The sequence below is a fragment of the Melopsittacus undulatus genome, chromosome 7 (genome assembly GCF_012275295.1).
Source record: "Melopsittacus undulatus isolate bMelUnd1 chromosome 7, bMelUnd1.mat.Z, whole genome shotgun sequence".
NCBI classification, from domain to species: domain Eukaryota; kingdom Metazoa; phylum Chordata; class Aves; order Psittaciformes; family Psittaculidae; genus Melopsittacus; species Melopsittacus undulatus.
The window spans coordinates 61231518-61249052 of record NC_047533.1 but is presented as its reverse complement, the minus strand read 5'-3'; the positions used below and the strand labels follow the sequence as shown (position 1 = coordinate 61249052).

At 35.5% G+C, this 17535-nt stretch overlaps 1 protein-coding gene across 3 annotated transcripts in view; it reads right to left on the bottom strand.

Annotated features, from left to right (window-relative positions):
- LRBA (LPS responsive beige-like anchor protein) overlaps positions 1-17535 on the bottom strand; it is a 395364-nt gene that overhangs the window by 48530 nt on the left and 329299 nt on the right. For all 3 annotated transcript variants that reach the window (XM_031046772.2, XM_031046774.2, XM_031046773.2), the window contains one exon: positions 9434-9601. In XM_031046772.2, the coding sequence (XP_030902632.2) occupies positions 9434-9601 (168 nt within the window). The remainder of the gene's footprint in view (positions 1-9433; positions 9602-17535) is intronic.

Sequence of the window (17535 nt, the reverse complement as noted above, 5' to 3'; positions counted from 1 at the left end):
TAGAATAGAAGCAGAGAAGCTCTTTGTAGTACCATCTCCTCTGGTTTCATAACAATCCCTGTTAGATCAAGATTGTGAAAAATGGGCAAAATGCTTTTCTGACACAGGCAATGTATATGCTTGCCGACTGTACAACTGCCCTAGGGATATTGCACTACACTTGACCCAGGGAAAAAATACAGTGCTCAAATGTTAGTATCATAAATTGACACGCTCCCAGCCATTGAAATAAGATGAGCAACCCAATTTCTTCATGTCAAACCAGAAAAATCCTTCTCTTATTTCAGTTTCACAAATCAACCCTTTCATACTGAATCATTTAATTTTTTGTTTTAATCATTGCTCTGTTCACTTAATGTACTGGTTTAAATAAAATTACCTACACTAGCTTTGAAATCTAATAAATCACAAGGAAGGGAAGAAGGAGAGAAGAAAGGCTAAAGAAAAGATACAAGATCAAGAGTTACATACTGTTCTCTAGGTATCATTAAACCTGACTAAAAATGCTTGTGACATACCCTCCATTAACCAAGCAGAGTGTAAAAGATGCCTGTTGCAGCCGACTAATGCAGTTACTACTTCAACTCCAGCAACACAAGTTTATAGGTTCAGAGCTGAAGCGGGGCAGAAATACTGTCAACAACCTGCAGGGAGGAGGAGGGGGACATCATTAGAGTACACTAGCATGTTGGTATGAAATAAAAAGTGCATAACTTTTGTTTGCTGTGGTGCATTAGGGATATATGTTACAAAAGTGAGTATGCCTCATTATACAAAACAACATAAAAAAGTATAAATAAAAGCCATCATATATAAATGAATCAAGGGGTATTTTTCTTCCTTCCTTATAGCTTTCCTGGAAGAAACACATCTGTTGTATAGTATCCGACCTCCGTTCCTCCTTAAATTCAGTTCCTTCTGTCTGTTCAAAATACCACAGTTGTCTGTTTGGAAGTTGCTTACTAGTCTAACCACTTGCTACTTATTAAGTCCAAACCGCTAAAGATACCTGGAGAGGGGGGGGGGGAGAAGTTACCCTACACAGATTTCTTTTCTCAAAGCTATTTGCAATTCAATGTATGAATCACTTAAAAGTGTAGAAGGGAGCGCAGCACAGGACACCTTCCACCACACCTTTAAAAACAAAGACACCAAGCCAGCTCTTAAACTACATTAAGAAATTTTCTGTGAGAATAAATTAAAATTAAGCCTTTTTTGTCCAGACAAATCAGTATGACAATTACGTGGTAGTCATTAAAGTAAAACAGGAAGTAATCACAGCTTGTGAGAATACAAAGAGATCCCCCTCAGGGCTACGCAAGTTACTCCAATCTGAATATATACATTCCAGGCATATTGGACAGAGGCATAGCATGGCCTGGCTGCAATCTCCAGTTCACGCAGCTGTCCGTCTACTGCAGCGTAATCCCAGCTGCCAATCTGAAAGAAACCAGTTAGTCAGAGCAGACACAACCAACAGAAACAAATGTCACTCAATAATGTTCAGAGGCACTGGGTTCATGGATAATTTCAAACAGTATCTCTATCTGGAGCACTGATGTGCTCATTCAAAACACCTAAATCTTTGGCTACTGGAAAGAAGCAGATAAAAAAACTAGAACTAAAAAAACAGGTCTGGTGGTACTTCAAAGAGACTGACAAAGTAAAAAGAATCCAAAAAGAAAGTTAAGATGAATTTACAGACCTACAATAAAACTGGATTCAGTACAAGCAAAATCCTAAGCAGCTCTATTTTAAAAAATATAAAAACTATATAAAAATGTTTATAAAAATATAACAAATGTTTTATATGTGCACCACAACCAAAACTGCTTCATGTCTTTCTCCTTTGTGGCAGTTGAAGGTTTTAAGAGAGCAGCTCATTGCTTTCATTTAAAATCAGTAATTATCACATAGAAAGTAGTGGCACTGTTCTGTGCAATAACTTGAAATTACACTGATTTCTGACATTATTCATCCACTTCCCTAAACAGCTAAACCTAACCGTCAAAACTTGCTACCTTCACATAGTCTACTTCCTACTTAGCCAACTCCATATAAAACTTTTTCCTCCAGAAAAAAGGAAGCTATTCCAATCTGTTCACATTCCATGGAATTTCTTCAACTTTGATGTCATCTCTATTTATTAAATAAAAAAGCTTCATTAAAATAAACCATTTTGATCTGAAGGAGGTTAATAAACTGATGTAAAAATCCAACATTTGTCCTTAAACTGTTTTATATGATCATCTTTCAGAATCTATAACAACTGTGAAAAAGAACTCATTTGGCTAAACTATGAAATATATTTATTTAACTAATAAGTACTACTTGGAAGATCAAACTTGCTGTTTTCAAAGTATGGGTACAATATTATCTGAGTTCTCTACTGCAATGTATGGAATTTTTGTTATCATTTACTAAAATGTAACAATTAGATGAGACTTCAGTTTTGGACACTGAGGAAAACCACCTTCAGCTTGACCACATGTTTTCTCACTCAACTAGCAGCTCTTGTTCAAATATAACTAATAACTAATATAATACAGTTTGGTAAGTAAAGAACACAGTGCCTGCAAACACAGTGGGAACACTGATGAGTTGGACACCCTAGGTTGCAATAAGAACAGAATGAAAACACTGCTGTCAAAAAATTTCTGTTTCCCAGTTACTGTGAAAGTTAACACAGATATAGCTTGGACTGCATGGAGTCTGCAAATAATCAAATCATGTTGATGACAAAAACAGTAATGAAGTTTTTGTATCCTGTTCACTTCCATGTTTGATTCAAGGCTAAATGAATTCATGTATGTTAACTGTAGCTATTATACACTAGTATATCTCATCCTTTAAACATACAGAAGAGAAAAATAAGTTAAAAAATGGAAATACTTTTTACTAAAAAAAAGTTATTTTTGAAGGATTATGAACATCACTTTCTTCCATTCCTTGTTTACCTTTTGATTACTCTTTCTTATTTAATGCTGGCCAACAAATATGTCAGCTATCTAAGACTGACCAGCCAGGCACAAATGAAAATGTAAAGAGCCCAGGGGGTCTCAAGGCCTCTCTGGCTCTGATAGAACCACAAAACAGGTCAAGCAAGAAGAGGTGAGGTAACTGACTGTGCTGAAAATTTCTATCCTTTGAATTTCAATCAGGGGCTGAGGAAAAAAGCACTCGAAGCTGAAGAACTAATTTACATGAGTTACCTCCTTCCAGAAAGCTTTACTGCTTCCAGCCAAAGTAGTTGTGTTAATTTTTTTAAATCCTTATATATCAGGCATCTGAGTCCTGCTTTTATTAACTCTAAAATATCACTCTTTTTCCTACTGGATACAGAGGCAGAAGCATCAGACAAAATTAGAATCTATTCTGTAATGGACAAAAAAGAACATGCAGGACAAACATTTTTCCAGATCAAAACCTAGATGAATACTTTTATGTCTAAGTCCTGTAGTAAATACAGTTAAAATGAATTTAAAACAAAGGGCAATAAACCCTCTATTCATCATGTCAGATTCTGGGCTGGATGGAATCAAAGGAGTGTCACACCTCCCAGATATCACAGCAAACACTTGCTTATGCTCATTTTGCCTGTTTACGCCCATCATTACAGACAGGTCACAGTGTCAGCTGTCTGAATTAAAAGGTAAATGATACAAACTGGTGGCAGTAATTGTCTTCTATTATTTTAGTGCTCCTTTTACAAAAGTTCATCTTTTCGTGAGTGAGTCCCGATACTCAGACAAGCTGATTTCATGCAGCAGTGCTATCTGCCCACCCACAACAGCATCAGAGGCCCTGTTTTTGTTATCCTGCTCTGCACAAGATTCACACACCTTCAGAGGGAAAGACCAGGGCACAGGACTGGCTGCACTTGACAAGTCCACCTTTCCTCAGCTATGAAATCAGCATGCTTCCTTTGAATACAGGCTTCTTAATGCTGGTTCCATATAACGATATTTTATTACAAATTTGCAATTAAAACGAGACTGATTCTTAACATTTACTTGGCCTTTCACACTGTTCCTGTGCTGTATAACGTCAAGCATGCCATCTGTGCAACACACTTCTGGCCAGAGATGATTCAAAGATTGTTTCTGCAGAACTTTGAATTTTGCCTGATGAATTCATTACTTACTGAACACAGCACATCTAAATTTACTGCTCTCTGACAGTATTTTCTAATCACTTTATCCTACTTTTTAAAGCTTACTGCAGCCACAACAAAGACTGTTGCCCAACCTGCTAAAAACAGACTGATCATTTCCCCAACTATTTAGTAAATGTTAACTATGCTATAAATACAAGTCGTGTTTATACTTTGTGAAAGATTCACTGTTGTCAGAGTTCTCCAGCTGAGTTAGAGCTGAAATATGCTATTAACTCCCACCATGAACACAGCTAGAAGACAGGCCAAAAATGCTTTCTCTGGGATAAGATATCAGATCTGCTACTGCTGTCATGAAACTAGGGTCATGTAAACTAAACATCCTTGTAACTTCTTTTGGAAAGCACAGAAGTCTCTCAAACTGTAAATATTTAAAAATAAAATTAAACTCGTAAGAGATAGGTCTAAGACGTGTAAAACTTAGCAAAAGATATTAATCTCAGGCAACATTTAAAAGCTATTATCCATAAATAATTTATCCCATATGCCTTAAAACTGAAAATAAAGGAATTATTTCATCTTTTTTATAAAATCAGAAGTGGCACATTTAAATAACATACCAAATGCTATGTCCAAGCTGATTCTTTACAATTTTTGAAGTTTCAGTTCATATGGAAATAAGACATCAAGCGTAGAAATAAAGGTGCCGATAGGATGCAGAAAACTGTTTCCTAATGTTAAACAGATTACCTTCCTGTAACAAAAAGGAATCTTCTCTTCAAAGGAAAATCTATGAAACAACTGAATCATCTACAGCTAAAAGCAAATCACTTAATGAAAGCATGCAGACTATTAATTGGATGGGCCTTATTCTCACCTTTGTTGAACTATTGTTGCAAATGTAAAAATCATCACTCTTCCTTAACTGCTAATTCGTATCAGATGATATTTTAAAAATTATTTAAATAGTATGGTTAGGTGGTTTTCACTAAGCATTCTACAAAATCTAGTATGACTCCTGGGCTCAGGGATTCCTGTAGTATATTGATGACGTGTTCTTCAAGTAATATTATGCCTTCTCACTATTAACATAATCTCTTTTCTTTATGCTTAACCAGTGTCATGCTAGCTACATAGGGATATCACTGGAGACATTGACTTGTAATCAGTAATTCTGTGTGCAGCCCAAATTCATGATCAACCTTTGTTACACTATGCCAGAGACAAGAGGAATTTCCAGTCTTCTGACCAAGACACTAATGGAATACCCACAATTCAGTCCAAAAGATACAAAATATTTTCTATGGATTGTGCTTCACCTCTTAATCAGTTACTTGTCTGAATGACTTGGGTCTAATTCTACTATTTTTTGTGCCATCCTTGGACAGCTATCGTAAAAAGAGAGTAGAATTTCTGATAAAAAGGTGCTGTGAATTCTCTCCAGAATGGTTGGATGACATTTATCTGTGCTCCAGTGACTTCCTGCCTATTCCATACAGGCAACAAAAAAAACGTTCCACAGCAGATCTTGTGCTTTGGAGTTTCATAGATGAAAACATGATGTCCAAGAACAAGTCAACAGAAGGTAGTTATACAGCATCCCTCTGCTGGCAAATTCCATATTTTCCACCATAAAGAGATGTGATATTTACTACTTGTCAGCTGAACAGCAACTTCTCCCTACACTTGTAACCTCCTTCAGGAAGATACACAAGAAAGAATCAAGAGTCAGTGACAATGCTGCTAAAATGGCTAGAGAAAAAAGAAGAGGATAAAGGAATGGTGTCTGCAGGATGAGTAGTACACAGATATGCCAGCAGATATACTGGATCTCTTGCCTGGCTCCTCCTGGTTACAGTTCCCTTCCCCCACTGACTGTGACTCAAACCCTTCTCTCTTGATCTACTTCCCTCCCCCTGAGATTTGCCTTTGAATTATGCAAGCTTTGCACTCCCCAGGGTTTATCTGCCAAAAGGTAGCATGTGGCCCACGGTTTGCATTTTAGTTTAAAATTTTCTATTATAGCAGTCAGATCCTTTCAAAATACTTTACTTCCTTTATTCCCATAGGCAGAAAGAATGGCAGGAAAAAATTGTTCACAGCAGTACAAGAGGATGTAAAAGTTCTACATTTTCAGTTAAAAAAAAGGTGGAATATGGTTTTAATCAAGTAGTTTTCCTTCCTAGACGAGTGCTTCCTTCTTGTAATATATATAACCTGACTGCCTATAAAAATAAAGGTGCCAGTTGGAGCCATTTAGGAGACCTAAGGAAATTCTGCATTAACCTACACTCCTCCCCTCCTCAGCTCCTTCCACTATTATTCTGTGTGTGGCCTCTCCTGATGACTTAGATCACCAATACCCATACTCCTATCTGTGAAGATACTTCAGAAACACATGTATCATAGGCTTCTCATCACTGATGTGGTCCAGGCTTAGTATAGACTATCTATGTCGAGAAATTACCATGGTTTAAGCACATGCCATTATTTCCATAGGATACCTAAAAGACTTTGTAACTTGCAACTCATAGAGCAAACAGAAACTTCTCCATGTCATGCTTGCAAATAAAAATATTTTGTCTGCTACAACTGTTAAGATTTAAAGATCCAAACCCTGAAACTTATCAAGAGAAGAAAGTCAAAAGCATCCTTTTTGAAAACAAAAAAATCCAGAGTAAAATCTCTGGTTTAATAGTTGCCTCATAAATGGATACTAAACCTGAGGTGTCATGCCTGCCTAAACATACTGTTAATTGTCCAGATCAGAAATTCATTCGGCCTCTAAACAGGAATTTGGTGGAGAAAAGAAGAAATATTTTCTAGCAAGCTGACTGAAGGAGAAAAATAAATGCTGATTGAAGCTGCTCAGCAGTACAGAACGTTAGCATGGGTCCTCAGGGAAATGGATTAGTAAGCAGGAAGAAGGTGAGGTTGTCAAAGGTGCATGATAAATTCATTTAGCACATAGATATAGAATGATTATGCACATAGATGTACACACAAACAGATTTTTTACTACTTTCATCTCTACTCATAAGTAAAAACAGAATAACGCACCACTGGTGATGACAGTCATTAAATCTCTGCACTATCAATATCACACCAGAGCTGATCCTGTGTACCATTTCAAATTACATATACACATTTACATAATTAAAAAATGCTTTAAAAAAATACATGCAAATAGCATGGGATACTACTAAACAGGAATCTTTTTGCTGTTTTGCTGACCTGCATAAAAATACTAAATAAAAACATTCTATTGGACCAATCTTCTAGTAACTCAGAATGAAAATGCTGCAAGATAACCATTCATTCTGCTGCCTGCATTCATCAGCATGTATTTTTGACACCATCAGTAGTGGTTTGAAATGCTGCTGCTGCTAAGCTACTCCATTATTCTGAACTCTACAAGGCTGTTATTCTCTCTCCTGTTTTCCTTTTTATATGCCACTCAGCTGAGGCAGCACAGAATAACCCAAAATATGAAACTTGTACTGAAGTACAGTAAAACCATGACAAAATTCAAAATATACTTATATATTTATAGAAGTATGAAGTGAATGCTTCTCAAACTGAGATGATCCACACTTCCAGATTTGTAACTTCCCTGGTCTTAAATTACTTGTTTTTAAGCTATGACACAAGTAGAACCTATCACAGTTAAACTGATAATACAACTGTTCTAGAAAAATTTAGAACTACATAAAAATTGTGTGTGGCAGACCACTATTTTGATTAATATTACTTCAATTATTAGATTCATAAATGATGGTTAATTTAATATAAAAATTAAGAACACATTACACACAATGCCCAGTCATTTTTTTAATCTCATACTTAAACCTAGCACTTCAAGAATCTAAAAAATACTCTTACAAAGTAAGAGTATTTTCTTGTCAGTGTACAGAGGACAAACATTATGAATTAAATAAAAATATGATAGGGTGAAAATCCAGTGCCATTGGCTCAATAACGGTTTCAAACCCAGATTATGACATTTTTTTCTTAAAGCCAAGTGTTCCAGTATCTCTTTTCTTAGCTCCATTAAATGTATTATGTATTTATGTGCAACCTCTGTATTTTAGCTCAAAGTGGACCAAGATGCAGTCTGTAGACTGATGGCAATCCATATAATGACCTCATCCAGCCATCACTTTTGGTACTTAAGCCAGTCCTTGTATGCCACCACATGCCCTATACATCCCCTAAACCCTTCCACTGCATCTACAAGCCACCACTGTGTTGCTACAATGTGACTTCTTATCCAGAGAATATCAAGGTGACACAGCTAGATGGCCGGTAGCTAAAGAGAACACTGTTACATGAAATAATACTTGTCTACTTCCCAGATAATTTTTCACTAAACAACAAGTAAAAAAAACTTTCAATTGAGATTAGCCTCAATCTACAGTGAACTTCAAACCTAATACTTGTAAGCAGAAATGATGTCTTCAATCTTGTTTTCATTCAGTTAACACGTATATTCCCTGTTAGTATACATCTACTCACCCTTTTAAATAAAATAATTGATAGCATGCATATTACTTTATTCTCAGGAACTCAGGGTATTTTATAATAAAGATCCAGTTACATTTATTCTGTAATTAATATACTTACAGCTACACTTGACACCAATGTATTGTCTGAACAGAAGACATAAAACCGATCCAAGGCCTATTTTAATCACCTACCCCAATCTGCCCTTTATTTTTAAACATCAGATTACATGGAGGAGGGAGGAGTCTTTAAGCCCACGATATCCTAAGGGATACTTTAACAAATAGATTTTCTGAATAGTACACAGTCTGAGTGAGACTACTGATCTTTCCAGTGTTTGAATATTTACTTTTGCATATGAAAAATACAGGCCAAATTATTAATCTGATAGCAAACCAAATAAAAATAACAGAAGCTACACCACTATGGTGTTTGATGTGTACTACATATGCAGGACTGCATTAAAAGAGAATTGTTAAAACTATAAAGTATATTCAAAAGTGCAAGCCAAATCAAGAAAAATTACTGTCCTCAGCAACTGAAGCAACCCTTCAACATTTATTTTTATGCTGGCATCCACTTTGTGCTGAATACAGGTGCGGTGCACAGAGTTTAACAACAACTTGCATACTTGTTCTCCTAATTTTCAGTGCTGTGACAACCAGTTCAGGCACCTTGCACTTGACTGGTCTTTAGCCAAACCACAAGAAAACTCAAAGATTTGAACATTCAGCCTTGAAGGTGGAGTCTTTACACTTCCAATACTGTAGTGGTTAACAAAGATTTTTGTTTCCTGTATTTAAAGTACAAACTTACCTCTCTTAATATGGAATCTGTTATTGAACTCAAGTTAACAGCTCCTTCATAAGTCAAATAGTAGAATACATTCAGGGACCTAACAGCCTCTGGCCCTTGCTGTTTGTACCCAAAAATCAGATCAATCCACTGGTGAAGCTGGCAGGAAACAAACTCACTTTCTAATGCCTGTGAAAAAAAAAAAACAAAACAGAGAGAAAATACATAAACTTGAGTTTGCCAGTTAGTCATCATTTAGTCATTACTAAGTTGCAGCATTTTTTAATACCATACAAAAATCATAACAGGTCTACATACAGAACTGTTAATAGTATGTTAGACATTTTACTAAAAATAAGGTTGCCCTGTGATAGATGCCCGTCTCATGCCCTACTCCACACTGATCAGATGACCTTGCTTTTAAAACTTTAATAGTGGGAATAAGAAAAAAAACAGTAAGTGGAAAGCATTTATGCATTTATGGACAGCTGGCAATGTTTTTATGAACTTTCAAGATGCAATAGTGCTTTTCTGTGTGGTCTGCACAGTGAACAGTAACAGCATGATACTCTGATTCTGATAGGGAGATCGACAGACTTGGGGAAACTGAACTAACTAGGGCTGTTAGGGTACATATTATTTAACGTGCTGGAGTATCAAATTGCTATTACTTCTATTAATGTCTTGTATATATGTCTTATACAGACGTATACAGAAGCAGTACTATACTGAACGATTAAGCCACTTTTCTGAAGATACTGTCCAGTTACAATCCAATTCTGAAGACAAAGCATCCAAACAATAATATCTTCATAATGCTATTAGATACAGTACAAATGCATTAAAAGACAACCTAAAAATCATTGTCATCTAAAGAGTTAATTCATCTCAACTGAGTCACTACCAGGGTTTGATTCTTCTGCTTTATACAGATGGTTCAATATATTCTTATTTGAACGAGCGAGCAAAACATAACAAAGTCTGATATTCTCTTCATCTAAGGAAACAAATGGCATTTTCTTTGTAAAGGAAATTCCTAATTTTGAGCAGAGGAAGTTAAAATTAATCTGAAAACCAGGGAAATCACTCTGCAATTTGCACACTAAAATGATGGGTTTGTTTCATTAACCGATGCCTGAAAACAACATTTAAATTGACACATAAAACCAGCAATTGTCTTAATTTGTGTGGTGCACTCCACACAAAAGCCCTAAATATGTTCAAATTAGAGCAAGCTGCTTGATTGTCACTGCAGTCTCATGTCATATTAATGCATGACAAACATTAAACCATACACTTAAATGGCAATTTATATCATTTAAATGTTTACTGCCACACCAGATCATCACTCATTTAAATGTGACTTTCTGACAGCTAATTTCAGTTACTTTTCCTCGATTCACTTAATTAGAACTTTCAATCAAGAAAAGACCTGTACATATCTTTGACATCATATCATTCTTTTTTTTTATTATTATTTTTATTAGGATACTGAATTGCTGAAAGCATTCTTTAAAATGAATTACCACACAGTATAGTATCCCTTTGGTTTCTCATATGGAAATACCTTACAACATATATGCTTAGACAGGATTTTTTCTTTCTTACTTTTCTCTTTTTTTTCCTTTTTGAATTAAAAAAACCCAACATTTGGACACAGGCACACAATTAAAACTATAAAAAACCACAAGCAGGCCAATTAAAAATTAATGATTTCAAAATTGTTTAATAAGATAAAACCAGTCAGGAGTCTCATGAGTGTCCATAATACTACAATGTGCAGCCATAAAATTCTACAGGGCTCAGCAAATGACAATCATAGGAATTAATTTTCTTGCTATGCTGCTACAAAAAAATTAACCCTGGAATATGCTTACTGTTATCATTGTAACTATTTAATGACAGGAAAAACAGCATTAAGGACTTGTGATTATACACATGTATATAGTGTGTGCAGAGGTGGTTCATATTTCCCTTTTCTTCAAAAGCTAGATTTGTAATGGGTCAGATTACCCTCACAAAGGTTTTGGGCATGAATAACTATACAAATATCTCTCTGCAATTCTCCTCAGATTACCAGTATATCTAAGCATGACTTTTTCTTAAAAAAGCAAAACTAAAACACACCCTTTTGCCTTTCCATGAAATGGCTGGGAGCCATCCCAAATTTACTTCTCATTTTCAAGTTTAAAATTATCTTACACTTGTAATTTTACAGATTCAAAAGTAGATATTTTTTCCCCATCTTAGGCCATTTTAAATCTTCTTATTTGCCAAATCATAAATAAAAACACTAAACAAAAAATTACTACAGTCAGCATCAACACCCAGGCCCCTGAAAGACACTCCAAACGTAGCACACAAATTCAAAGACTAGTAAGCTTCTTTGGCATTTCAAGTTCACAGTTAAGCTCTTGGTTGGAGGGGAGTGCTTATGCTATGGCAAAATCAATGGAGGAACAATAGTTAGCAGTCTGTATAAAGATTAAAAAATCAAGTAGACTTCCCAGGAGAACACCACAATGTACCAGGACATATGATACACTTTATACCTGCACTGGCATATACTATTTAAGTATGGGTTCTCCTTAAAAAAACAAACCAAAACAAAACAAAACAACCCCAAACAAAATTAATCCAAATGTCTGAGAACTTGGAAAGCTCCAATTTGCGTAACTATCTAGTCTTTAAAAGGAAGGCTTTAAAAAAAAATTAAAAATGTCACTGTTAGCAGTTACCTCTAACAAAACTAAGCCAAGGGTATGGAATGCTAAGCATTTAGGATTACTTAAGCATGCAGGACAGCCAGTGGTCATTAAGGCTCAAGTTAAATGCAGCACGCAGCAGTGGGATACTAATATCCTTCCCATGCTGCTCTTAAAGCAAACCAATCAATTGATAGCACTCCCACAGCAGGCCAAGTACATCATTTACTGTGTGCTCTGAGGAAAATGTGCAAAACAGGAAAATCCTCTGAAACGTCCAGTGTAATACAGTTATATTCAATCCTATTGAGTTATTGTAGAACAAATCAGTGACTAATGCCCAATTGTTAAAGGATCAAACAAGACCATGAAAAGATTGTCACATGAAGCCACACACAAATTGTCAATTCTGTCCACAGAGACTCATATTAACTTTGACAAACTGTCTTGGGGCTGATATCTGTTTCTTTAATGAGATCTATTAGGCAGAGACTAAAACACTTGAGATATGCTAAAAAGTACAGTATACAGATGTCAAACACAAACACCTATTAGTAACTTCCATTTCTCCTTTCCCAAGGTAGAAATGCTTCAGACACATCAACAAACAGAAGCTTTGATCTTATACACGGAAATTTTAGTTTATTCATAAATACTTTTCAAATGCACAATTTGATGTCACTAAATATGTGCAATCAAAACTACTTCTTCACAAATTACTTTGAAATTCATTATTTTATGTACATCTTTTTCTGCTCTGTTTTCTGAAAGTAATGAATGGAGATTAATTTAGTGTCTGCAACCAAAGACTGTATCAATCTAATACTATTACAAATGATTTAGTAAAACATGGTCGGAATGACAAAAACATAAAATCAGCAGGTTCAGAAAGATTTTTCCTTTTTCCAGTATAAATATTCTAACCATTTATTATAATATATTTTCATAAACAATATCATACCCTTGGAATCAAGGTTTGTATCTTTAAAGCGACTAGTATTGGCTTTCAGCCCCTACTTTTCTTTATGGTTTAGATTATGCTATAACATCTCATATGAAATGATGTCTATTGAAAATGAATATATACTGGGATTGAGATTAGGATATTCCAATGGTGAAATTAGATGAGAAGATTTACTGCATTTCTTTTCACCAGCACAGGTATTTATTCATAACCCAGCTATTCAGAAACAGACCACAGACTTGTTTGCCTTATTCCTATGCTGATTAAAGCAAAGTAATCTTGGAAGCACAGCATAAAGCATGCATGTAACTCTGAAAGACACAAAAGAAGTCCAACCTATATAAAATGTGGTTTATATAGTTAAAATGAAGCAGAAACTTGGATGAGAAACCAAAATTGCTCCTCATACATGAATAAACTTTCCTGTTCACTCAATTGAAAAAGTAAAACAAAACCTAGAAACCCCAGGAATACACTACATTGGCAAGTACGGAATTACAAATCTCAAGTACAAATAATCGCCTATTACTTTTAATGGCTTAAATATTTTAATTCCTCTTTGAAGTCAGGAATTTCCTTTGAAACACGAAAAATAATTGCGTCTCCTTTTCTTATGTTCCATTTGATAAATATTTATATATGAAAAGCATGAATTAAGTTTTCACACATTTTTAGCACAAACACAATTCTGACGTGAAAAACACTCTTCTTGCACATGACAAAGCACCCATATAACTGCAGGACCAAGTAACTACTTTAAAGTAAGTCCGTACCCTGGCTTGCAAGTATGCGTATGCACATACATTTAAAAAAAAACCCAAACCAGCAAACCCAAACAACTGGAATTATGTTTGCATGTGCAGGCTTTCAGACACAAGTTGGTAATGCTGCCTTAACATTGATATATGACCTTTGTAAGTTACAATGAAGAAGGCTGTTTTTTTCAGCCTAATTAGAACTGTTTCAAATTTTCCTGCTAAATATATGATAGAAAGTCCTTTCAACTTTTTTTTTTATTCTAGAGTTTCTTTCCACGTCAACCTTGTTCCAATCAAAATATGGTTTGAATTAAATTATTTTGATTCAATATGTGGATCACATTTCACTTCCAAGATTTAAAGTCCGAAAAGGAAAAGTTTAGGCTGCTCAAACAAAGCAAAAGCAGTCACTTTGTGGAAAGCTATTCACATTTACCAAGACTGACAAATTGTTTGTGTGCACCATTAGGTCTAGTTTCTGCAATAGTTGCCAGATTTCCTGTCCTCCTAATAACATATTAACTCTTGAAGTGCTGGCTTTATCTTTTGTGCTTTCTCAGTAGCCACTAGTGTTTAACAGTAAATTGCCAAACACACTTTCACCAGCAACACTATTTGATCACATGGATAGACATCACAGGAAAAAAAAGTATGAAAAGCTACTAGAGAGTTATTGAACTCAAGCCTTTCTTGAAGATATCAGAAGGAGGAAGAGGACAGCAGACATACTAAGGAGAAAACTTCAAGTTCTGCATGAGGTAATACAAATTTCCAAAGGCTGAAACAGACATCAAAAATGTTTGTGTGGTTGCGGGTTTCTTACTTACCAAGTAACTGTTCCAAGTAAATGCATGTAGTTTTATTTAATGTCTTTTTAATGTGCTTTAAACATAAAATCTTCAGAAAGCCAGCAATTACTTTACAGCTTACATTGTAAGAACCATCTAATTTTTCCTTCTTTTTTTTTTAATGTGTGAGCTCCAGAAGTGCTTTGCCAATACATTCGTCATTACTTTTATAACCAAAGCTAGCATTTTACTTTATTTCTCTACTTGGTTACCAACACCAGGATAAAATAGAAAAAGAACTCTGAAAAATATAATCTTAATAAAAAGATTTAACTCAGATGCTTTACTGAAGACAACTGATTTTACAGGACAAAGGGTGTCAACAATCTGAGAAGCTCAGACCTAGGAGACCTATGGAAGATAAGCTTCCCTTCTTCTGCTCCTCCTACTTCTCTGTATTTAACAATAAGGTACTAAGTAATAACAAAAAAGAAAACAGTAATAGCATAACTTAATGAAATTTTGTGGCAACATATATTCTACATAAGCAGCATGTAAACAAAGAAAAATATTTTGCAATTTAATGACTCAAACTCCTATCTGAATTTATATAACTACTGCCAAAATAAGAACAAATTAGTGGCATGTTTAGCTAAAAATCTTGAGCACTTTTCCATCGTTTGGTGATTTCTATATTCAGTCTACAACTGTTATTTTTAAATTTAAATGGACAAGTCAGACAGCTGTTATGTATTTTATAAAATGAAAGCTACATTTCCTTTGAAATTTGGCTTTAATCTCAACTGAAATGTCTATCATTAGGTGCCAGGAATAAAAGATTCAGATTAATATGAAAACTTGCCTTGGAGTGTTCTTAGTTACTCTTTGCATGAAGGGAGTGATCACCCTTAAAAAAAAAATTCATATATATCCATGATGATATGAGTATATCCATGATGATCTGCGAACTTGAGAGCACTATTTTAAGGCAAAATTGCTACAACTTACCATGAACAGTATATAGATAAACACAAAAACTGTTGCATTTTTGTCATTAAGTTTCAATGTTTACACATCTACCTTGGATGTCAATGGTGAAAACGTTTACACAGATGTTTATCTTTACTCTTGTGAGCAATTCCACAGCCTTCATAGCATTCATAACAACTTAGAAAGGTGAAGTAAAGCATCCCAGCTTGCAGGATCTCCAAAGTTACCCCTCAGGAGAAGACATAATCATATGGCTGTGAGAATATTTTGGAGAGCTAGACTTAGAACCACAAACTTCCGAAGATGACGCTATAATGTAGAGAAACTGAAACCAGGTTAAATAAAGCCAACACAGGTCCCAAAGCAATGTACTTACAATGTCACACACTGAGTAAGGGCTGATTTGCCCACAAGGCAAGTAATAGGTATATCCCTTTCTTTGAGCATACAAACTGGTGCTCAAGAGTTAATGAACTATAAATTCACATGCTGGCTTACCTCATTTATTCACATATTCCACTGGTCACGGTTGTGACAACACTAACTGCCCTACTCAACAATAAAAGTGGGTATCACTGTATCAGCCAACTGACTCCACAAACCAACAAATGCTTTTCGAAAAGAATACCAAGGAAGGCCCCTTCCTAGTTGTTTGATTTCATCTTAGCCAGAGGTAGAAAAGATACAGAATAATTGCGACAGGAACAAAAAATAATCAGCAGGTCTTTATTAAATTTCCCTACATGAAAAATAATATATAAAAGCCATCATTAATTACAGTTGTGGAATTACACAAATGGCTATCATTATTCATAAGTGTGGTAATACTGATGTATGTGACTTGCATTTGTCTGTTCCTAGAGATACACAAAAAATCTAACCACAACCAGTTAGACCATAACCATTTATTACTACAAATGTGGCTAAAAGCAAGTATTCTTAACACCAGGAGGTGTTGCTGATTTCTCCACCATTTCCACTTCCCCCCACTCCGTCCCTGCACTTTTTGTCCACATTTAAAATGTCTACTACATTGTCAGAGGATTCTCTCCTCCAGAAGAGTCAACAACATCCCATGGCCAAGACTGTGAATGAAAATCCCTTTGAAAATCCTCACACACCGCACCAAAAGGAGGCAGGAAGCTCCCTCCTCCTTGAAATTCAGTAATTCCTTTCCCAGTTCCTCCAGCACTTGTTTGCATGCAGACTGACAGCCTGGATCTGGAACCTATTACCCATGGAAACACAGGCTGTTAACCACACAGCTGACAAGCTGGCCCAGTCAAATTAGCCTAAATGAAGTTCTACGTTAAAGAAAAAAAACCAAACAACAAGACACCAAACACCGAAATGCACAAGATACGACTGTATTTCACAATGCAGTGTTGTGTTCTAATTCAGCTGACTGAGCAGTGAAGCTGTGCAACCATGCTACTAGCATCCTGTGCTGCCAAGCTAATGTTATCTTTCCTCTCAGAAGGTTAATGCAGGTATACTGCTTCTAACACTTCAGCTAACTTGAATGCTTGAAGCCAAGGGAAGTGGTATCTCCTTCAGCCTTGTCAACATGATCACAGTTGCTTCTGAATGTCAAGTATTAGCCAAAGACAAAACAAAAGGTCAGAGTACTACACCCTTCCGAAAGGGCATTTGTCACAGTAAACAGTGATTCACCTTTTTATATCTCAGATTCTTTCCCATTAAGAAAGAGGTGCAAAATATGCACTACAAAACTTTAAGCTATGTAAAATTTGCTTACCTTTGAGGCTGAACAAGCTTATTCACTGAAGCTAGAAACAGGTCAAACATAGAAATTTAGGAAAGTGTTATGATTAGAGTACACTTTGCCAGTCACAGGGGTTTAGCTTACTTACCCTAAATGAATACAGAGCTAGCATAATAGTAATGGAATATATGG